This window comes from Belonocnema kinseyi, chromosome 1 (assembly GCF_010883055.1).
Source record: "Belonocnema kinseyi isolate 2016_QV_RU_SX_M_011 chromosome 1, B_treatae_v1, whole genome shotgun sequence".
NCBI classification, from domain to species: domain Eukaryota; kingdom Metazoa; phylum Arthropoda; class Insecta; order Hymenoptera; family Cynipidae; genus Belonocnema; species Belonocnema kinseyi.
Genome location: NC_046657.1, coordinates 73,522,404 through 73,547,640, shown reverse-complemented (window position 1 = coordinate 73,547,640; position 25,237 = coordinate 73,522,404). Strand labels below are relative to the sequence as shown.

Below are 25,237 nucleotides of genomic sequence, written 5' to 3'. Positions count from 1 at the left end.
TATTTACAAAAAAAGTTCTTAAGTTCAAAAGAACATTCAGTGAACTGAAAAACTGTGATCGGTAATATAGGTATTTAGCTGTGTCACATGCCCTTAAAAGAAAATTTTAAATTCCAATTTTACGGAAATCAATAGAATTTTTCTGATTAAAAAAAGAAGAATACATTTGAATTCTTTTGAAATATTGTGAATTTAATTAAATTAATTGTACTTGCTTTTCAGGGAAGTGGAGGGGGCAGCTCAGTCAAATATTCCCGTATTTCAACCTCATCCGGGAAGAGTTACGAGCTACGAAGGTTTCCAGGTGGCACAAGCTGATGGGACACCAACGCCTCATTTCAATGAACAGTTTGGAAATGCTCGACCCTCCTGGTACGATCCTTATTCCGAAAGGTAAGTCTATTTTTCATTTTTTTTTTTTTATATATATATAATATTTGTTTTAAAGTAACAAAAAAATAAATAAAAAAATGTGCAAAAGTTAGGTAATTTCTGTAAGGGAACGTCCATAAATTAATAATGAATTAATAGTTACGTATCAATAGATGCTAATTTTTAAAAGTCATTTCACGAATATAAATGGCATTCAGTACGTTTTCTGATAATAAACTTGAAATGAGTGAATAAACATAAAATTATTTTTTTTTAATTTGTTTTTTATTTTTAAAAAGTTTTATTATTATATTTATTATTGTATTATAATTTAACTCTTTTGTGGAAAATTCTGATTTTTTTTTATTATTTATAATTTTAGTTGAAAACTCATCTCTTAAATCTTTTTTTGAAGTTCATATTTTTGGTGAAAAATTCAACAATTGGGTTAAAAATTAAACTATTTGGTTGAAAAGTTACCTGTTTCGTAGAAAATAGTCTTTTATGTGGCAAAAGAATATTTTCGGGTTGAAAATTCAACTCTTTTGTAGATATTTTTTTTTTCTTTACTTTAAAGTTCAACTATTTTGTCGAAAATTGATGTATTTGATTCAAAATTCATCATTTTAACGAAACATTATTAATCTTCTTTTTGGAAAATTAATCTTTTTAGTTAAATATTTAACTATTTTTTTTCAAAATTCAACGATTTAAGTGAAAGTTCGGCGCATTTTGTTGAAAATTCATCATTTTTGCCAGAAATATAATTTTTTTTTTTGAAAATTTCTTCCTTTTTGTTGAGGATTTAACGATTTAGTTAAAAAGTCGTCTTTTCTGGTTGAATTCAACAGATTAAAAACACGAATTTTTTAAAATAAAATTTTGTTTTAGTTGAAAATTCATATTTTTTAGTTGCAAATTGAGCTGTTTTGTATAAAGTTCGTTTTTGGCTTGAAAATTCAACAATTTGCTAGAAAATTAAAATATTTAGTTGAAAATTAGATTTTTTTTGTAAATTCATTTTTTCTTTGCTAACAAATTTTGATAATTTTTTTCGAAAATTAATATTTTATGTAGAAAATTAATCTTCTCGATGAAAAATGCATCTTTTTAGTTAAAAATTGAACCAAATGATTAAAAATTCAACTTTTTTGTTAAAACATCAGTTTTAACGTGTTTCGTTGAGAATTTTTTTTGGCTGGTTAAAAAATCTACTAGTCGGTTTAAAATTCAACTAATTTAAGAAAAAACCAATTTATTTTAGGTTGAGAATTCATATTTTTGAGTTGAAAATTAAACTGTTTTGTACATTTTTCCTTTCTTTTTTTCCAATTTAAAATTCAACGATTCTTTTTAAATTATTATATTTTGTTAAAAATTTATCTTTTTTGGTTGAAAATTAATCTTCTTGGTGGAAAATAATTTTTTTGTTCAAATTAATATTTTTTTATGAAAAAATCAAGAATTGAATTAAAAATTAAATTTTATTTTAGTTGAAAATTTTTGTTAAAGCATCAACTATAACATGTTTCGTCGAGAATTATTTTGTTTTGTTTTGTTAAAAAATTTGCTAGTCGGTTTAAAATTCAACTAATTTAAGAAAAAAAATTTGTTTTAGTTTGAAAATTCATATTTTTTGAGTTGAAAAATGAACTGTTTTGTAGATTTTTCGTTGATTTTTTTAAATTAATATATTTTGTTGAAAATTTATCTTTTTTGGTAGGAAATTAATTTTCTTGATGGAAAATAATTTTTTTTGTTCAAATTAATATTTTTTGTGAAAAAATCAAGAATTGGATTAAAAATTAAACTATTTGGCTGAAAATTTACGATTTTTTAAAAGGAAATTTTATTTTAATTGAAAATTCATATTTTTTGTTGACAATTGTACCGTTTTGTACAAAGTTAGTCTTTTTGGTTTGAAAATTCAACAATTTGTTAGAAAATTAAAATATTTAGTTGAAAAATAGTTGTTTTTTTTCGTAAATTCATATTTATGGTTAACAGTTCAATAATTGGGATAAAAATTTAACTATTTGGTTGAAAATTTACGAATTTGGTAGAAAATAATCTTTTATGTAAAAAAAGAATATTTACGGTTTGGAAATTCTCCTGTTTTGTTGATTCATTTTTTTTTACTTCAAAATTTAACTATTTTTTCGAAAATAGATATTTTTTAGTTGAAAGTTGAACTGTTTTGTAGATTTTTCGTTTCTTTTTCAATTTAAAATTACACTTTTTTTCAAAAATTGATGTATTTTGTTAAAATTGTATTTTTTTTTGATAGAAAATTAATCTTCTTGGTGGAAAATAACCTTTTTTGTTCAAATGAATATTTTTTGTGAAAAAAAATTGGCTTATGTTGAAAAGTCCAATTTTTGAGTTGAAAATTTAACTGTTTTGTAGATTTTTCGTTGATTTTTTTTCAAATTAATAAAAATTGAACTGTTTGGTTCGTTTAAAATTTGTTTGAAAATGAAACCGTGGCAATGATTTTTCATTTAGAAAAATAACTTGATATTTCTGCATTTAACTATTTCTTTTGTTAATTGTTTTTTTTTTTTTTTTAATTAATGTTTTTAACTGAAAATGTAACTATTCTATTTTTGGCTGAATATTGATCGTTCTTAGTTCAAAATTCAAGGAGCTGGTTGAAAATTCATATGTTTTCTTTAAAATTTGATCTTTTTCATAGAAAATTAATCTCTTTGGCTGAAAAGTAATTTTTTGGATCGAAAATTCAACAGTTTGTTTGCCACTTTTTTTCGCTTCACTGAAAAATCGACTTCTATGAATTTATCTTTTTAGGAATGAAAATTTAATTGTTGATTGAAATTTAAAATCATTTCTTAAAATGTATTTTTTTTTCGTTGAAGATTCATAATTTTAATTAAAAAATTAATTTTTTTGGTCGAAAAATGAGGTATTTGACGGAAATTCAGTTTTTCTTTGCCTAAAGTTTTTTTTTTTCAACTGAAAATGTAACTATTCTATTCAAATAATCCATCAATTTGTTAAAAATTTGATCTCTTACACTGAACATTAATTTACTAACTCAAAATTATATATTAAATTTTTCTAACTATTCAATTTTTTGTTTAAAATTTAACTTTTTTAGTTGTAAATTCATGCATTTTGTTGAAAATTCGTCTTTTTGGCGAAAATTAATTTTGTTGGTTGAAAATGCAATTATTCTAGTTAAATATTCATAATTTTTGTTAAAAATTCATATTTTTTAAACTAAAACAACTTGGAAGTTAAACTCTTTTGTTATAAATTCATCTTTTTGTTGGAAATTCATTGATTTGGTTTAAAATTCATTTATTCATTTTTTTAAGAATTATTATTTTGTAGTTTATTATCATTTTCATTGAAAATTTATCTTTTTGGTTGAAAAATGAGTTATTTATTCAAATTTTTTTTCTGTGACTTAATATTAATTTTTTTGAAGGATAATTAAACAATTTCAGTTGGATATTCCGTAATTTTATTTTAAAATTCACCCCTTTCGAAAGTCAAACTCTTCTGTTATAATTTAGCCTTTTTTTAAATTTATTGTTTTCATTTAAAATTCATCTATCATTTTAGTTGAAAATTTGTCTTTTTTTCAAGGAAAATTAATTTTTTTACCTAAAAATTAAACTTTCACTACTGGAAAATTTAATTATTAGGTTGAAAATTTAACTCCTTTAGCTAAATCTTTAACTATTCAATTTTTTGTTGTCTTTTTTCATGGAAAATTAATTTTTCTACCTAAAATTTAATTATTTCATTTGAAAATTCATCATTTTTCAGTTAAAAATTCATCACTTTGGTTGAAAATTTATATTTTTTGAATGCAAAGTTAATTTTGTGGAAAATTTAATCATTAAGTTAAAATTGAAACTCTTCTGTTGAAAATTATTTTTTATTTAGTTAAAGTAAAATTATTTTAATTGAAAATTCATCTTTTTGGTTGAATTATGAGTTATTTTGTTGAAAATCCTTTTCTTCTGTGATTTAAAATTTATTGTTTTATTAACTGAAATTGTCCTGAACTATTCCAGTTGAATGTTTATTCATATTAGTTAAACATTTAACAATCCAATTTTTGTTGAAAAAACAGATTTTTCAATCGAAATTTCGTCTTTTTTTATAGAAATTAATTTTATTGGTTAAACATTCATAGTTTTAATTAAAAATTGATCTTTTCAGTTTAAAATTTTATTATTTCATTTGAAAAATTCATCACTTTGGTCGGAAATTTGTATATTTTTATGCAAAATTAATTTTTTTTACCTAAAAATTTAAGTTTGAGATTTATAGAATTTAATTACTAGGATCAAATTAATAATTACTAGGATAAAAGGTGAAAATTCTTCTCTTTTGTGATGTAAAATTAATTTTTTTATCAATTGAAAACGTACTTAACTATTTCTTTTGAATTTTTATTCATATTAGCTAAAAATTCATTTCGTTTCTTGAATCTTAATTTTTTAACTATTCAATTTTTGTTGAAAAATCACCTTTTTTAATCAAAAATTTGAATTTTTTGGTAGAAATTAATTTTATTAGTTAAAAATTCATAATTTTAGTTTAAAATTCAATTTTATCTAGACTTTTAACTCTTATTTCTGGAAAATTTAATTACTAGGTTGAAATTTAAATTCTTTTGTGAAAAATTATTTTTTATTTAGTTAAAGAATCATCATTTTAATTAAAAATTCATCTTTTTGATTGAATAATGAGATATTTTGTTAAAAATTCATCTCTTTCGTTAAAGGTTAATTTTTTAACTATTAAATTTTTGTTGAAAATCACATTTTTTAATCGAAAATTCGTCTTTTTTGATAGAAGTTAATTTTATTGGTTAAAAATGCAAAATTTTTTCAAAAATTATTCTCTTTTGTTGAAAATTCATCACTTTTGTTTGAAATTTGTATTTTTGTATGGAAAATTAATTTTTTTTATCTACAATTTTAACTTTAATTGTTGGAAAATTTAATTACTAGGTTGAAATTTAAATTCTTTTGTGAAAATTTTTTTTCATTAATTTAAAGAATCATCATTTTAATTGAAAATTCCTCTTTTTGATTGAAGAATGAGATATTTTGTTGAAAATTCTTTTCTGCTGTCATTTAAAATTAATTGTTTTTATTGATTAAAAATGTACTTAACTATTATAGTTTAATGTGTATTTATATTAGTTAAAAATTCATCTGTTTCGTTGACTATTAATTTTTTATCTAAAAATTTAAATATTCAATTTTTATTGAAAAATCATATTTTTTGAATCGAAAATTCTTTTTCGTTGGAAATTAATTTTATTGATTAACATTTTTCTTTTAGTTAAAGTGTCACTATTTTAATTGAACATTCATCGTTTCAGTTGAAAAATAAGTTATTTTGTTAAAAAAAATTTTTTTTTCTGTGACCTAAAATGAATTGTTTAAAATAAAAATCTAACAATTCCAGTTAAATATTCCATCATTTTAGTTCCAAATTCATATCTTTCGTGGAATATTTACTTTTTAATTATTCAATTTTTGTTCAAAATCATATTTTTTAATCGAAAATTCGTATTTTTGTTAAAAATTCAATTATTTAATTTGAAAATTCATAATTCTAGTTAAAAATTCATCACTTTGGTTGCAAATTTGTATTTTTTTATGAAAAATTAATTTCTGTATCTACAAGTTTAACTTTCATTTTTGGAAAATTTAATTACTAGGTTGAAATTTTAATTATTTTGTTAAAAATAATACTTTATTTTAATTGAAAATTCATCTTTTTGGTTGAATAATGAGTTATTTTGTGGAATATTGTTTTCTTTTGTGATTTAAAATTAATTAATTAATTGAAAATGTACTTAAATATTTCAGTTGAATGTTTATTTATATTAGTTAAACATTAATCTCTTTCCTTGAATATTAATTTTTTAACTATTTTTGTTGAAAAATATCGTTCTTAAATGAAAATTCGTATTTTTTATAGAAATTAATTTTTTTGTTAAAAATTCGTAATTTTAGTTAAAAATGACACTTTTTAGTTTAAAATTCAATTATTTCATTTGAAAATTCATCACTTTGGTTGGAAAATTTGTATTTTTTAATGAAAAATGAATTTTTTTACCCAAAAATTTAAACTCTTTCATTAACAAAATTTGTGTTGCTTAAATTATCACCGTTTTAATTTAGCATTTATCGGTTTGATGAAAAAATGAGTTATTTTGTTGAAAATTCTTTTTTCCTGTGACCTAAAATTAATTTTATTTTACGAAAATCCTACTATTCCAGTTTGATATTTTATTATTTCAGTTCTAAATTTATATATTTCGTTGAATATTTATTTTTTAATTAATTATTTAACTATTCCATTTTTGGTTGAAAATTTTTATTTTTTAATAAACAATTCGGCCTTTTTTTGGTTATATAATAAAACTACTTGGTTAGTTCAACTCTTTTGTTAAAAATGCATCATTTTGGTTCAAAATTCATCTATTCCAGTTGAAGATTCATAATTCTATTTGAAAATGGAATTTTTATTCAATCCAAATTTTAACCTGAAAATGAGAAAAAAAGCGTTGAAAGCCTGCGATAAATAAATAAGAATAACATTTTGAATAAACATTTAAGTTATTGTTTTTTTTTTAATCAAAATTTAAGAAATTAAAATTAAAAATCCTACTTAACGTCCAATAATGAAATTGATGCAAACTCCTGTTAAAGAACAAAACAAAAATCCAAATTGTGGTCCAAATTTGGTCGTTGGATTCTTGTTTTTTTTTTTTTTTTTTTAACAGGAGTTTGCATCAATTTTTGTTTTAATTTCTGACACTATTTAGGATTTATTCTTTCTCATTTTTCGTGAAAAATGACCCTATTTTCCATTAAAAAAAAAAAAAAGTTTTTTCCACAATAAAATGTAAACTTTTCGGAAAAAATGAAAGCTACGAAAATAATGTTACAGTTTCCGGTCAGCGAAACACCATCTCCTACTGTTGGACATTGAGCGTGCAGATCTCGAACTTCAGTGGATTTTAAGTTCCGGTGGCTTGACAACTCACTGGGAACGTGTCTCCTACATTCGTCACTTTCTTCAGGAAAGTTTGCAAAATTTACTCGAGACGGACATCAAGTTCTGCCAGTCGGAGAACATTGAGCAGCACTTTTGGAAAATTTTGTTTTACAATATGATTGAATTGTTGCGAAAGAGTATGCCGAAGGACAATGCGGAAAGTCGTGAGCAGTGCAAAAAAATCATGCTGAGCATTATTGACGAGGGGACGGCCTTTTTGGAAAGTTTGCTCAACACCTTGGAGAGGGTCTACAATTTCAAGATAGATGTCTATCTCACGTCCTCGATGCCACCGAAAGGTTTGGGTCTTTTGGGTCTGGCTCTGATCAGCGTTCAGAAAATATTTCTCTTTCTGGGCGATCTTGCGAGATACAAGGAGCAGACAAATGAGACGACCAATTACGGAAAATCGAGACAGTGAGTTTGATTTTTTCAGGGTGGCCGCTGGACCGGGAAATTTTTACTTAAACAATTTTCATTTCTAAGCTTACATTTTTAATTTAAAGAATTTTTTAATGCGTTTCACTGAAAATTTTATAAACTATTTTCAACTTGAACATAACTTTATAATAATATATTCTTAATTGAAGGATTTTATTGAATTTAAAATATTGTTTCAGTCTAAAATATTCGATTTTTAAACCAGTCAATTTGAAAATTTTAATTTAAAAAAAAAAAATATGAATTATTGAATATTTAGCAATATTTGAATTTTTATTTCAGACAAGTAAATTGAAACCAAATATTTAAAAGTAAAGAATCTTTATTTGAATTGTTTTACACAGAAAAAACTGGAATCGTTAAAATTTCGAAGAGCATTTTAAACTTTGAACTTTACAATTTTAATTGTTATATTTGAAAAATACTTAATTTGTAAGTGAAATTTTTAAATTTTGATGTATAATTTACAAATGAACATTTTAGAAACTTTTCTTAAAATCTTATAGAATTATTTTTAGAAAATTTTGTTTCAAGCTTTAAAAAAATTTTTAAATATTCTCTTAAAATAATTTTTCGAAATGAAAAGTTCTGAAAAAATTTCCAAAATAATTTTAAACAACAAAATTTAAAACAACTTCTAGTTTTCTTAAGATTTTTACATAAATTTTTGAAGCTTTCCAAGGATGTTGAAACTATTTAAAACGAAAATAATCGAATTTATAATTTAAGAAGAAACTTTGAACGTTACAATTTTAATTGTTGTATTTGAAAAATACTTAATTTGTAAGTGCAATTTTTAAATTTTGATGTATAATTTACAAATGAACATTTTAGAAACTTTTCTTAAAATCTTGTAGAATTATTTTACAAAATTTTGTTTCAAGTTTTAAAAAACTTTTTAAATATTCTCTTAAAATAATTTTTCAAAATGAAAAGATCTGAAAAAATTTCCAAAATAATTTTAAACAACAAAATTTAAAACAACTTCTAGTTTTCTCAAGATTTTTAAATAAATTTTTGAAGCTTTCCAAGGATGTTGAAACTTTTTAAAAGGAAAATAATTGCATTTCTAATTTAAGAAGTGTTCAGTTAAAATTTTTAAAATTTAAAGTTACAAATTTTTTAAATTAATAACTTTTAAATTTCAATTTTAAAAGTTCAAAATTGTACACTTTGTTTTATTTTTTCTCTCTGGTTCGATTTTATATTTTAATTTATTTTTAATTTCGTTTTTTAATGCGATTTTTTTTACAGTTGGTACCTGAAAGCACAACAAATCAATCCGAAAAACGGAAGGCCTTACAACCAACTTGCCCTGTTGGCACATTACGCTGTAAGTTTTTCGTTTAGTATATTATTTCAAATGATTTATAACTCACTTGAAATGAGTGAAATGGCTGAAAATCTTTTATAGAAAAAGATAAAATTTTTTTATTGGAAAAGAAGAATTTTTATTTAAACTCGTTTATATTTTTCACGAAATAGTTTAATTTTAAAACGAGAGGATTCATTTTTTTATCAGAAGGACGACTTTTAAAGAAAATAGATCAATTTTAAACTAAGATAAATCATTTTTCAACAGAAAATTCAATATAACCAAAATAGTAGAATTTTCAACAAAATACTTGAATCCTAAACTAAAAAAAATTAATTTTCAACCGTACAGTTATATTTTTAGATGAAGAAATTAATTTTCACTTTAAAGTATAGGAATTTTCTTCAAAAATTTTGAATCTTCTGGCCAACGATACGAATTCTCAAAAAAAAGTGGGATTTTTACCAGAAAATACTAATTTTCAACGCAAAATGTAATATTTGATGTTTAAACCGAAAACGCTTTTAATTATAAATAACAAACAGTTCAATATAATTAAAAAAAAAAACAGGTCTTAAAACAAAATAGATGAATTTACAACGAAACATCGAATAGAAAATTAATTCTCAATAAAAATAAAACAAATTTTCTTCAAGTCTGTTTTAATTTTCAAGCCAAAGAAATTAATTCTTTACCAAAAAAATGAATTTTCAACCTGGAAATACTTATTTTCAACAAAATATGTAATATTTGAAATTGAAGCAACGACGATTTTTATTTAATGTAAATTTCCATTGCAAAAATTAATTTTGAATAAAAAGAATTTTTTACAAAGCTGTTGAATTTTCAGGCCAAAGAGAGGAATTCCTTACAAAACACTTGAATTGACAAAATAAAAAACACAGATTTTTAAAGAAAATACATTAATTTTTAACCAAATAATTGAATTGTAGATTACAGAAAGTCATTTTTCAACCAAAAATCAAATAGTCTTCAAGTTTGTTAAAGTTTTAATGAAAAAAACGAATTCTTTATGATATAAAAAATTCATTTTTATCGGAAAAAACTTATTTTCAATAAAAAATATAATATTTTAAATTTAAATCAAACGACTTTTATTTTTAATGAAAAACATAATATAACTAAAAACTCGAATTTTGGAAAAAGTATTTGAATCCTGAAATAAAACAGATTAATTTTCAACCATAAAGTTGTATTTTTTACCACAAAAATTTATTTTCTACAAAAAAAATTTGTTTTCACAAAATACATATGTTTTCCACCCAATAGTTAATAAATAAAACGAAATTTCTACACGGCTGTTGAATTTTAAAGCCAAAGAGCTCAATTCTTTATAAGAGAGTTAAAGTTTCAACCTGAAAATGTAATAGTTAATATTAAATTTAAAGAATTGATCAGTGAAATAAAAAAACAGTTAAGTATGACCAAAAATACAAATTTTCAAAAAAATACTTGAATGATAAATTAATATAGAATAATTTTCAACCAAATGATTGTATTTTTAAACAAATAATTATTTACCATAAAATAATTGTTAAGAAAATGCGTATATTTTATAAAAAATAGTTAGATTTAAAATTTTTAACTAAAAAAGATCCATTTTTCAACCTAAAATCGAACAATTGCATTTTCAGGATGGGAATAATTATTTTCAACATAAAATGCAATCTTTGACATTTAAACCAACGATGATTTTTATTTTAAATAAAAAATATTTGAATATAACCGAAAGAGACGAATTTTATTTGACCAAAAATAACTCATTTTAACTAATTAATTTTTTCTAAAATTAAATAGTTTAATTTTTAACCGAAAAAAGGTGAAAGTGCTACAGAAGTTTCTTATATTTCCTGAATTTCTTAAATTCCTTGAATTCCTTAAATTCTTGTAATTGATTGAATTCCTCTTATTCTCATAATTAATTAAATTTCTTGATTTCTATTAATTCACTGAATTTTTTAAATTTAATTAACTCCTCCAATTATTTGAATTTTTCGGATTTCTTGAATTCTCCTAATTCCATGAATCCTCATGATTCCTTGAATTTCTTAAATTCGCTCAATTAATGGAATTCTTAAAATTTTCCGAATTCTCTCAATTTCTGGAATTGTTCTTAATTCCTAAAATTCATTGAGTTCCTACGATTCTCTAGGTTCTTCAAATTCCTTGAATTCTCCCAATTTCTTAAATTTCTCTGAATTTTCTTAATTCTTTATATTGTCTTTAATTCTTTGAATTCCTTACATTTTTTGAAATTGTGTAATTTATTAAACTCTTGGATATTCTCTCAATTTATTGCATTTTTAGAATTCTCCTAATTCTTTGAATTCTCTCAATTTCTCAAATTTTTCTTAATTCTTTGAACTCGCCTAATTCATTGGATTTCTGGAATTCGCCAAATTGCCTAATCTCTCTTAATCAATTGAAATTCCTCATATTTTCCTAATTAATTGAATTTTTCATATTCTCTCAATTAATCAAATTTCTTGGACTCTATTAATTCTCTGAATACCTTAAATTCTCCGTAATTCCGCACAATTCTTAAATTCCTTTAATTGATTAAACTCCTCGAATTCTCTCGATTGAATTATTGGAATTATCCTAATTCGTCGAATTCTCTTCAATTATTTGAATTCTTTAAATTTCTTAAATATTCCCTAATTCCTTGAATTCTTTGAATTCGTTTAATCTTAATTAACTTAATTATTTTAATTAATTACAATTTCTGAATTTTCTTCGTTCATGGAATTTTTTTGAATTCTTAATCAAATGAATTCCTCATATTGTGGTAAGTCAATTCTCTTAATTAATTAAATATCTCTTATCCTATTGATATTTTAATTTGTATTTTATTGAATCGTCCAATTCCATAAATTTTAACTATTTCTCGAAATTCCCTTAATTCCTTAAATTCTCATAATTCCTTGAGTTTCTAGAATTTTCTTGATTCATAGAATTTCTGTAATTCTGCCAATTCTTTGAATTTCCACAATTTCGTGAATTTCTCTTAAAATCTCTTAAATTCGCTTAAATACTTCAATTTTCATTTTTCATTCAATTCCTGTAATTCTCTCAGTTCTTTGAATTCTTTTAAATTCCTTGTATTATCTCAATTTCTGAAATTGTTTTCATTTCTTTACATTCTCTTAAATTTCTTGAATCATCTCAATTTTTATTGAATTTCTCATAATTCCTTTAATTCTCTTAATTCGTAATTCGTTGAAAATTTTAATATTGAGAAATAAGAATTACTTAATATTTAGAAATATCTGACTGTTTATTTAAAATGAGTAATTGTAGTTAAATATTAAAAACTAAATTTTGAACGTTACATTTTAATTATTCTATTTTAAAAAAATGTTTTAGTCGAATTTTTTAACTTTTATGTATAAATAACAATTGAATACCTATTATTCTTTTAAAAAATCAAAGAAGTTGAAGAAATGTTTTGGAAGTTTTGAAAAAATTCAAATTCAATTTAAAATTTGTAATGATTTAAAATAATTTGAACAGAGTGCCCAGTCTAGAAGAAAATATAGATTTCTATAGATTTCAAACACAAAATTTAAAAGCTTTTTAAGAATTTTGAATGGCTTCAGAAGACTAAAAAACATTTCCTATGAAAATTTAAAATGATTTTTATTTTGAAAAGATAATTTTGAGTGATTATTCAACAAGATTTAGAAAGATTTACAAAATTATCAAAAAATGAATATGGAAGATTTTAAGAAAATTTGTTTAATTTGGCAGAATTAAAAAAAATTAGAAAAAATTGGATTCATTTTAAAGGATGTTTAAAAGTTCTGAAATAATTTCAAAAACAAAAAAAAAATGTAAACAACATGCAGATGTTTCAAGAATTTCGAATAAGACTTTGAAGCATTTTCAGGATTTTTTAACCATTTAAAATATAAATAATTTCATTTTTAATTTATGAAGTGTTCAGGTTATAAAAAAATGTAATCATTCAATTTTTAATCTTTCTGGCTTAAAGTTTCTTTAAGTGATATAATTTTGAAATTATCTAATTCATTGATTTATTCTTCAATTTAGATTTTAGAGCATTGAAAATGTTTCATACGTGTAAATTATTGAGCATTTTAAACAGATTTAAATTCAATTTTTCAATTCTCCCAATTTTTTCATTTATTCCAATTCCTTCAATTCTTTAAATTCTCTCAAATTCCTTGAATTCTTCCAATTTCTTCAATTGTCTGAATACCTTGAATTACTTAAATTTTTTAATTCTCTCAATTAATTCAATTTCTTGAATTCTATAAATTCCTTGAATTTCTTGAATTCTCTTAATTCCTCGAATTCCCGTAATTAATTGAATTCCTTGAAGTCTTTTAATTCCCATAACTTTTCTCAATTTCTGAAATGTCCTTGATTGAATTCCTGGAGTCCGCTCAAATTATTTAATTCTCTTAATTTATTAAATTCTCTGAATTTCTCGTATTCTCTTAAATTCCTCAAATTCCCTCAATTTCATCAATTTTCTTAATAACTTAAATCTCCTTAATTCTCTCAATTCTTTGAATTCTCTTCAATTCCTTGAATTCTCTCAATTTCTTCAATTGTATGAATACTTTAAATTACTTCAAGTTCTTGAATTCTCTTAATCAATTGAATTTCTCTTAATTCCTCGAATTCCCTTATTTTATTTTATTCCTTGAAGTCTTTTAATTCGTAGAATTTCTCTCAGTTTATTAAATTCCCAGAATTTCTTGAATTCTCTCAATTTCTTCACTCCTTCCAATTTTCTTAATATCTTAAATGTCCTTAATTTTTTTAATTCTTGGAATTCCTTGAATTCTCTCAATTTCTTCAATTTTCTGAATACCTTAAATTACTTCAAGTTCTTGAATTATCTCAATTAATTAAATTTCTTGAATTGTCCTATTTTCTTAAATTCCTTGAAGTCCTTTAATTCCTACAATTTTTCTCAATTTCTTAATTCTTTGAATTGTCTTAAATTCCATGAGATTTCAACATTTTTCTATTGTCTGAATACCTTTTATTACATTATTTTCTTGAAATCTATTCATTCATTAAATTTCTTGAATTAACGTAATTGAATTTCCTGAATTTTTGAAATTCCTTCAAATTTTTGAATTCTCTCAATTTCTGCAATTCTTTGAATACCTTAAATTACTTTAATTTCTTAATTAATTGGACTTCTTAAATTCTTTGCAGTCTTTTAATTCCTATAATTTTCTCAATTTCTTCATTTTTCTTAATTCCTTGAATGTATAAAATTCCTTGAAATCTTTCAATTCTAAGAATTTTTCTTAATTTCCTAAATTCTCTTAATTGAATTTGATACATTCTTTTAATTGCATTTTATAAATTCGTTTAATTTTTGAAATTCTTTTAATTCCTTGAAATCTTTCGATTCATAGAATTTTTCTTAATTTCTTAAATTCTCTTAATTAAATTTTATAAATTTGTTTAATTTTTGGAATTCTGATAATTTCTTGAATTTATGGAATTCCTTGAAATCTTCTACTTCTTAGAAGATCCTAAATTCTATTAATTGAATTTTATAAATTCTTTTAATTGCATTTTATAAATTCGCTTAATTTTTGGAATTCTCTTAATTCCTTAAAATCTTTCAATTTTTGGAATTCTCTTAATTCCTTAAAATCTTTCAATTCTTAGAATTCTTCCTAATTTCCTAAATACTCTTAATTTAAATTTTATAAATTCGTTTACTTTTCGGAATTCTCTCAATTCCATGAATTTATGGAACTCCTTGAAATTTTTCAATTCTTATAATTTTTCAATCCTTAGAATTTTTCTTAATTTCCTAAATTCTCTTATTTGAATTTTATAAATTCGTTTCATTTTTAGAATTCTCTTAATTCCTTGAAATCTTTCAATTCTGAGAATTGTTCTTAATTTCCTAAATTCTCTTAATTAAATTTCCTAACTTCTCTTAATTTAATTTGTGGAATTCTCTTAATTCCTTGAAATCTTTTAATTCTTAGAATTTTTCTTAATTTCCTAAATTCTCTTAATTGAATTTTATGAATTCGCTTAATTTTCGGAATTCTCTTAATACCTTGAATTTATGCAATTCCTTGAAATCTTTCTATTCTTAGAATTTTTCTTAAGAATTCTCTTAATTCGTTGAAATCTTTCAATTCTGAGAATTTTTCTTAATTTCCTAAATTATCTTAATGGAATCTCCTAACTTCTCTTAATTTAATTTGTGGAATTCTCTTAATTCCGTGAAATCTTTCAATTCTTAGAATTTTTCTTAATTTCCTAAAATCTCTTAATCGAATTTTATAAATTCTTTTAATTTCTGGAATTCTCTTAACTCCTTGAAATCTTTTAATTCTGACAATTTTGCTTTATTTGTTTCTTGAATTTAAGAATTCTTGGGATTTGAAACGAACGCATTTAATAATAAATAATACATAAATAAGAGAATAATTCAGGTTAATTATTTTTCTTTTTTTATCTTCTTTTTCTTTCTCAGAGGAGGAAACTTGACGCTGTTTATTACTATATGCGGTCCTTGATGGCATCGAATCCTTTCCACTCAGCGAGGGAGAGTTTAATCGCCTTGTTCGATGAAAATCGGAAAAAGGTAAGTGAGATCAATTAGCAACCCTGAAATTTAACAACTACAATAATGTACCCCCTTTGTTTTGCCGCCAGTATCTTCATTATGTAAGTAAAATATGTTGGAAATACTTTTTCGTAAAAAATTGCTTCCTTAGTTGGCTTTACTTTTTAGTTCTGTGGTCTAACACTTTTTTTCTTTTTTAATTTTTATTCTCTCATCTCCTACATTTGTGAGCCTCTCAAATCAAATAAGCTCTTTTTAATTTTACTTTTTAAAGTCAATTAATATTTAGAGGTTGCTCAAAAACCATAATTATTTTTAAAAGTGCTTTTACCTTTATACAAGATTTCAAAGTTTTCATCAGGATTTCATATAATTCAATAATTTCAACGAGTACAAAAGTTTGCACAAATATTTAAGAAATATATATTTTACCGGATTTTACAAAATGTTAGGAAAAAATTCAAGCCTTTTTAGAAGATATTTAGGACTTTTAGAAGTTTAGAAGAAATAAAAAATATTTAATAAATTTTTGAAAATGCTTCCAAGTTTTTAAACATTTTAATAATTTATGAGAAACATCTTGAATTCCTAAAAGTATTTTGAGCATTTCCTAGGAATTTAAAGAAAATTTGTTTATTCATTTAAAACCTCTCAAAAATCTATTAAAATTTTGGTTTAAAATCTTTTTAAAAGAAAAATCTGAAATTTTTCAAAATATTTAACAATTAAAAATTCTTTTTCAATCTTTTCAATCTTCTAAAGATTTCTTGTATTTACTCAATTAGAGAAAAATAATCTTACCAAATTGAAATGTTTTGAAATCTTTTTCAATTTTCTCTTAAGGTTCATTTTGCAAAATAAAAGAGCATACAAAATTTTCCCTATAAATCTTATGAACATTTTTGTGGTATTCCTTTCAAAATTTGTAAATCTTCTATTGCTTTTAAATTATTCCAATTTTTCGTGATTTTTTTTTAATTCTGCAAAATAAAAAAAAATGGTTTCAAAATATTTGAGATTCTTTGTTGACAATTTTAGAAATATTTTAAAATCTCTTAAAATATCTTAAAATTAATTTTTCTAAATGAAAGAGCATTTTAATTTTTCCTAGGAACCTAAGCATTTTTTTTTCATTTTCGTGAAACTTTTTTCTGAAATGATGTAACGTGGCCCAATTACAAAATTTTGCTTTAAAATCTTTTTCTCTTTTTAAAAATTTTAGAAAATTTTTAAGATTTTTACGATTTAAAAGAGTTAAAACGATTTCAAATTTTATTTTTAGAAAATTTCAAGATTTCAACAACATTTTGAATATTTTAAGGATTTCAAAGTAACGCAAAATATTAAAGAACGATTTCACAAATATTTCAAATATTTCTATCGGTTTAAAAATTCATCTCTTTTGTTAAAAATTCTCTTCATTTTTGGTTGCAAAATAATTTTTTTAACTCACAATGTAGCTATCCCATTTTGGTTAAAAATTTATATTTTTATCGAAAATTGATCTTATCTAGTTAAGAATTAATTTATTTTATTAATGATTCATCTTTTTGGACGAAAATTAATTTTGGCGGTTAAAAAGCCTTTTTTTTGTTAGCGTTTAAAAAATTTAATAAAAAAATTAATTACTCGGTTTTGATTGAAAATGAATATATGCGGTTGAAAATTCATCCTTTTTGGTTAAATGCGCCTAAATTTTCAGTTTATATTGAACTATTTGGTTAAAAAATGAAACTATTTTTATTGAATTTTTGGTAGAACATTAATATTGTTGCTGAAAAATGAATTTTTTAGATTGAAAGTTAAACTATTTTGTTAGAAATTCATCTGTTTTATTAAAAAATATAAATATTTCTTCAAAAATACGCTTTTCTTTTGTTGAGAATTAATTTTTTCAATTACAAACTGGTTAAAAATTCATATTTTTCAACGAAAACTGATCATTTTCTCGATGAGAATTCATATATTTTATTAAAAATTTGTATTTTTGTGTCGAAAATTAATCTTTGTGGTTGAAAATTCATCCTTTTTTGTTATGAATGCAAATTTTTGGTTCTAAATTAATCTGGTTTGGTTAAAAATGAACATTTTTATTTAAAATTGATATTCTTAGTTTAAAATAAAAATATCATTTCAATTTAATTTTTCGGTAGAAAATTACCGTTTTTGTTAAAAAATCATATCTTCTGCTGGAAAATTAAAATATTTTGTAGATAATTCGTTCTTTCGGCTTGAAAATTAAAAATTGTATTGAACATTGATATATATTTTTTGAAAATTTAATATTTTTTTTTGTAGAAAATTAATCTTTTTAAATGAAAATATAACTATTTTATTGAAAATCCGCTTTTTTTTCGCTTGAGAATTAATTTTTTTTAAACTAAAAATTTAATTTCCATTTTTGATTAAAAATTGATATTTTTTTTAGTGAAAATTGATGTTTTCTAGATTATAATTTATTTGATTAAAAAATCATCATTTTTTATTGAGAATTAATCTTTGTGGTTAAAAATTGATCCTTTTTGGTTAAGAATGCAAAAATTTCGTTTTAAATTAATCTGGTTTGGTTGACAATTCAACAAATTGGTATAAAATTAAATTTTTCGGTTGAGAATTAACTTTTTTGTAGATAATGCATCCTCTTGGCCTTAAAATTCAAACGTTTATCAAAAATTAATGTATTATGTTGAAAATTCTTTTTTTTCTTAAAAATGTTCTTTTTTGTTTGAAAAATATAACGATTTTTTTTTAAATCCGCTTTTTTTGGTTGAGAAGTAAATTTTTCAACTACCAATTTAACTATTCCATTTTTAGGTAAAAGTTGATGTTTTTTTAGTAAAAATTATTTTTTTTTCCAGATGAGAATGGATTTATTTGATTAAAAATTCGCCTTTCTTGGCCGAAAATTAATCTTTCTGGTTGAAAATTCATCCTTTTTTTTTGTTAAAAATGCAAATTTTTGGTTTTATATATGTAAATTAATCTGGTTTACTTAACAATTCAGAAAATTGGTGGAAAATAAAACTATTCGTTTGAAATTTAACTTTTTTTCTTAAAAATTCATATTTTTGGTTGTAATTTAACTATTTAGTTAAAAATTAAACTATTTTTATGAAAATTAAACTTTTTGGTGGAAAAATAAATTTTGTTGTTGAAAAATCATATTTTTTAGTTAAAAAACTGAATTTTATGTAGATAATGCATCCTCTAGGCTTTAAAATTCAAACTTTTATTAAAAATGGATGTATTATGTTGAAAATTCATCCTTTTTTTGTTAAAAATTCAAATTTTTGGTTCTATGTAAATTCAGTAAATTGGTAGAAAATTAAATATTTTTTTTGTTAAAAATGTATATTTTTGGTTGTAATTTAACTATTTGGTTAAAAATTAAAACTTTTTGTAGATAATTCATTTTTTCGGCTTTAAAATACAAACGTTTATTGAAAAATTGATGTATTTTATTAAAATTTTGTGTTTTTTGGAAAAAAATTAACCTTTTTTATTGAAAATTTAACTATTTCGTTGAAAATCCTCTTTTTTCGTTGAGAATTAGTTTTTTTAAAAACCAGTGTAACTATGTTTTCCATTTTTTTGTTGAAAACTCATATTTTTTTCAAGTGAAAATTGCTCTTTTTTAAGTGAGAATTCATATATTTCCTTTAAAAAATCGTCTTTTTTCATTGTTGAAAATTAACCTTCCTGGTTAAAAGTACTTCCTTTTTGGTAAGAAAAAATGTATATTTCGTGTGCAATTTATCAATTTTGTAAAAAATTAAATAATTTTTGGACGAACGTCAAGTATAGCAAATTTTGAAAATAAAAAGTTGAAACTGGTTCGAAATTTCTGTTCAAAAAGGCGTTTATAGAATTCGTTCGGGCCCCTTGTTCAGGTTGGCCGCTGGACTTTTATTTTCAACTGTTTTTAAAATAATTTGTTAAATTGTGATTTTTATAAATTATTATATCATTTAGCTTAGAATGCTTAATTCGAAAATCCTTGATTTAAAAAATTTGCCATTTTAGATTTTTAATTTTTAAGCATGTATTTTAATTTAAAGAATTTTAAAATGCAGTTTTCAAGGCTAAACAAAATTAAGAATTGGAAGTTCTTAAAATCAAAGATTTTTTTATTACAAACTGGGTGGACCGGGAAACCAGGAATTTTACGAATTCTCAGAAAAATAATCTGCCAAAGTTGGATTTTAACAGGTTTTAAATAATTAAAGTGCAGTTTTGAAGATTTGAACAATTAAAAATTAAAAGCATTTGATGTTGAAATTTTTTGATAAAAAATAGTTTTATTTATCCGTTTGAAATTTGAGAATTTCGAGATTGTAATTGTTTTAATCCGAAAGACTTGATAAGAATTGAAATTAATATATGATTTATTCCGATAATTTTATTTGTAAATAAATTTTTTTTTGATATATCAATAATATATTTTTAATTCAGAGTTTCAGGTCTTTCTTTATATTATTTTTTTATATTAAATTTCATAAATAAATTTATAAATATAATATTTCTATCAATTTTTTTTAGCCATTAATAATGTAAACGTGCGTTTTACTATTTTCAACTTTAAAATAAATTCATAATAATATGGTTAATAATAAATTTTATCTCATTTAATTTGAAATTTCTTAATGTAGAAAAAAAAGTATTCAATATTTAGCAATATTTCACTATTTGAGACAATATTTGAGACGAGTAATTTGAAACCAAATATTTAAAGAAAACAATTTGAAATTGAATTGTTTTACATAAAAAGCTTTGAATCTTTAGATTTTCGAAGAGCTTTTTAACTTTTAGCGTTACAATTTTAATTGTTCTATTTAAAAAGTGTTTAATTCATCAGTGAAATTGTTAAATTTTGTCGCATGAATAACAATTGAACACTTATTATTTGTAGAAAAAATTTGAGTAGTTTAAGTGATTTTTAGAAGTTTTGAAAAGATTCAAAATTATTTTAAAACTTGAAATTATTTCAAGTAATTTAAACGAAGTGTGTAACATTTTTTCCAGAACTTCTAAATATATTTTCAAATTAATTAAAATTTTCCTACAATTTTTGAAAATCCTGCAAATTAAAAAAAAATCCCTAAAATCTTCCATGTTCTTTTTTGCTAATATTTGAAATCTCTTAAAATCTTCTTAAACTTTCTGTTACAATAATTTTTCAAAATTATTAAATATATAATTCAAGTTTTAAAAAAAATTCTTAATTTTGTCAAATTATTTCAAGTTCTAAATTTAATTCGAATCTTTTTTAAAATTCTAAATTTCTCTTAAAATTGCTATATTTTTACAAATAATAAGTGTTCTATTGTTATTTGTAAGTTTTTTTTAAGATGCAGGATTTTCTAAAAGTTAGAGAAAAAATTCAATTAATTTTAAAATATATTTAAAATTTCCGAAGAAAAATTCAAAAATGATTTCGAAATAAAATTGTAAAGCTTTTAAATTATGCCTAGACTATTTAAAATAAAAATAATTTAACTTATAATTTAAGAACTGTTAAGTTAAAAAAATTATTTTCCAATATTCAATATGTCTAGCTCAAAATTACTTAAAATAATATAATTTTGAAAATTTTTAAAGTTCATTGCTTGATTCTTTAATTTCGACTATTGAAAATGTTAATGTGGATTTATATTTTATGGAACTTGATCTGAATCTTAGAACTCTATAATTGATAAAAGTTCTAAATTGTGCAGTTTATTGTTTATTAATTTATATGTTTCATATGGAAAACTGTTTAGAATATAGTTTGATTTATTAAATTTCATTGGCCGGGAAAAAAACCGGGAATTTTTTTCTTCGATTAAAACGGCCACCCTGTAGTTCTTTTATTATTTGCTCTCGAAATATTAGAAAAATCTCTATTGTAGAATGCTGGAAATGGTAAATAGGTTGATAATTTGTGAATTTTATTTGAAAAAAAAAAAACAAACAAACAAACAAAAACAGTACGAGTCGACGGAACGTAAGAGGAAGGAAGAAAGGGAATGGAAAGAAAGGGCGAGAATGAAGGAGAAGGAAGGTTCTTCGAATATTGGTGGAAGTTTGAGACGGGAAACTTGGATTCATCCGGGAGGAAAGCGTGTGCGACGAACCACGGCTGCCTCGGTGGGAATTGAAGAGAGATTGGTGGAAAGTGATTTGGAGGATTTAGCGCAATTGACGAGCGTCGAGGTGAACAAGCGATTTATTACGTCATATCTGCACGTTCACGGAAAGCTGATAACTAAAATAGGGTGAGTAATTTTTTATTTATTTTTTTTTAATAATAAATTAAAATTTAGGCCCTACACATTTGTTTTTTTAAACGAGGACAATATTTTACTGCTATTTCGAGGGGGGGGGGGGGGGATCAGTAGAGACTATTTTCTCGTAATAAAATTTTCTGATGTCACTAATTATTTAATTTTACTTTTAAAATATTTTGGAACTTTTTTGGTAATTGGCTATAAATTGTCTCAATGGTAGCCCTTCCAATAAAAAAAATAAATAAAAAATTTTAATATAAAATATATTTTATTTATTATTAATTATAATTAGAATAATTATAGTTTTCAAAAAATTAATTTTTAACTAATTGTATCAATTTTCCACAAAGCAGTTTAATTTTCTTCCATATTAATGAATTTTGAAGCTAAACATACGAATTTTTTTACGAAAGAGGTGAATTTTCAGGAAGAAATTTTGTAGGTGATGTTTTACATTTTCAAAATAAAAATTAATTCTCTACCAAAAAATAATTATTGTTGAATACAAATGTTTTCTACGAAATCGTTAAATTTTAAACTTTGTGGATTGAGTTTTCTACTAAAAAAAAACCTAAATTTTCAACAAAATACATGAATTTGTAACCATATATATTTGAGTTTTCTACTAAAAATACAAATTTTTTACTAAAAAGTTGAATTTTCAGCAAAAAATGAAAGGATTGATATTTCAAGCAAAAAAGATTGGAATTTTAAGTTATAAAAACAGTTGTATACAACGAAAAAAGGTGAATTTTCAATAATATATTAGAATCATCAACTAAAACAGATTAATTTTCCATCATACAGTTACATTTTCAACAAGAAAATTAATTTTCTAACAAATAGTTAAATTTTAAACTATGTAAGTTAAGTTTTCTACTAAAAAAAATCCTGAATTTTCAACAAAATACATGAACTGGCAACCAGAGAGTTGAATTTTCTACTAAAAAAGATCAATTTTTAATAAAAAATGGACTATTTCAGTTTTCAGTTGAAACTATTATTATTAAAATAAAAAAAAGATTAGTTTGCTACCAAATTGTTGAATTGTAAAGCTATATATACGAGTTTCCCATTAAACATTTGAATTTTTATTTAAAAATTTAATAGTTGATATTAAAAAAGAAAATTTTAAATTAAAAACAGTCGCATACAACCAAAAAAGGTCAATTTTGAAAAATATATTTAAATCCTCAACCAAAACAGATTAATTTTCAATTCTATAATTAAATTTTTTACAAGAAAAAAAATTTTCTATTAAAAAGTACTAATTGTTAAGAAAGTTCAAATATTTTTTACCAAATAGTTGAATTATAATGCCAAACATACGAATTTTCTACTAAACAGTTGAATTATCCGAAAATTTAATAGATTATGTTAAAAAAAAGATTTTAATTTTAAATTAAAAACAGTCGTATACCCCCAAAAAGGCGAATTTTTAGCAAATTTGTTTGAATTCTCAATTCAAACAGATTAATTTTCAATCACACAGTTAAAATTTCAACAAAATTAATTTTCTTCCAAAAAATATTAATTTTTAACAAAATACAAATATTTTCTACCAATTGGTAAAATTTTAAACTATGAGGAATGATTTTTCTACTAAAAACAGCAATTTCCAACAAAATACATATATTTGAAAATAGATAGTTGAATTTTCACCAAAAAATGTCAGATTTGATATTTAAATCAAAAAAGATTAAAATTTTAATTTTAATTTAAAACAGTTGTATACAACCAAAAAAGGCGAATTTTTAAGAACATTTGAAGCCTCAACTAAAACAGATTATTGTTTGATCATAAAATTAAATTTTCAAGAAAAAAATTTCTTTTTTTTTTGAAAATTGATTGCAAATTCGTGTATTTTGTATAAAATTTTTAATATTTTGTGAAAAAATAGTATATTTTGGGACAAAATGCATTTTTTAAAATGTAACTTTATTGGTTGAAAAAGAATCTTTTTCAGTTGAGGATTTAGAGAATTTTCAAAATTCGCCTTTTTAGATTGTATACAACTGTCTTAAATTTAAAATTTAAATCTTTTTTGCTTTAAATATCAAATCTGACATTTTTTAGTGAAAATTCAACTATTTAGTAAAAAAAATCGTATCTTTGGCTTCAAAATTCGACAATTTGGTAGAAAATTCAACTGTTTTGTTTTAATACTAATAGTTTTAAATAAAAATTTAACTATTCTTTTTTTTTTTAAATTAAAAATTGATCTTTTTTTAGTAGAAAATTCAACTATCTGTTTGCAAATCTATGTATTTTGTTGGAAATTCGTCTTTTTAATAGAACAAATTTTTATTTTATACTAAACTAAATTTTCCACTAAAAAGATCAATTTTCAACAAAAAATTGGATTAGTTTAAACTATTAATATTAAAACAAAATAGTTCATTTTTTATCAAAATTGATGAATTTTAAAGCCAAACATACGAATTTTCTACAAGAAATGTAATAGTTGATATTTCAACAAATAAATATTTTTGAATCAAGAAAGAAATGAAAGTTTATCTACATTTTGAACCTTCAAGCCAAAAGACAAATTTTCTGTCCAAAAATTGAATTTTCAATCAAAAGATATAAAAAAATTAATTTTCCACGATACTGCTGCATTTTTACCCAACAAAAATAAAATTTCAAACCCAGAAAATTATTATTTTTTTACGAAAAAGGGAGAATTTTCAACTAAAAAAAAAACAATTTTTAAAAAATTGGTAAATGTACATTCTGAGTTAAATTTTCAACCAAAGACATAAGCTTTCAATAAAAAAAAGAAAGTTTTAACAATGTGCTTTCATTTTTTGCCCAAGTACTTGAATTTTTAATTAAAAAATAATAATTTTCAACCCAACATTTCGAACAAAATAGATGAGTAGTCTAGCAAAGAAGAAGAATTTTTAACTAAAAAGTTGCATTTTCTTAAAGAAAAAGTGTAGTTTCTAATAAAACAGGTGAATTTTTAAAACAGAAAAATAATTTTTCAAAATAAAGTTAAATTTTCTGATTAAAAAGGGTTTCAGTTGACCTTTCGAGAATAAAATATGAATTTTCTAACAAAAAAATAAGTTTCTACGCAAAAATATTGAATTTTGTATTAAAAGAAACGAATTTTTTCACCAAAAAGAATAAATTTTAACAAAATTGTGGAATTATTGACCACATAGTTGCATTTTTATCAAG

At 22.2% G+C, this 25,237-nt stretch overlaps 1 protein-coding gene across 4 annotated transcripts in view; it reads left to right on the top strand.

Annotated features, from left to right (window-relative positions):
* LOC117167463 (telomerase-binding protein EST1A) overlaps positions 1 to 25,237 on the top strand; it is a 356,887-nt gene that overhangs the window by 64,867 nt on the left and 266,783 nt on the right. For 3 of the 4 annotated variants that reach the window (XM_033352451.1, XM_033352441.1, XM_033352424.1), the window contains 6 exons: positions 223 to 393; positions 7,321 to 7,845; positions 9,124 to 9,202; positions 15,693 to 15,803; positions 15,875 to 15,886; positions 21,753 to 22,039. In XM_033352451.1, coding sequence (XP_033208342.1) covers positions 223 to 393; positions 7,321 to 7,845; positions 9,124 to 9,202; positions 15,693 to 15,803; positions 15,875 to 15,886; positions 21,753 to 22,039 — 1,185 coding nt within the window. The remainder of the gene's footprint in view (positions 1 to 222; positions 394 to 7,320; positions 7,846 to 9,123; positions 9,203 to 15,692; positions 15,804 to 15,874; positions 15,887 to 21,752; positions 22,040 to 25,237) is intronic. The other variant, XM_033352433.1, reaches the window with a different exon arrangement.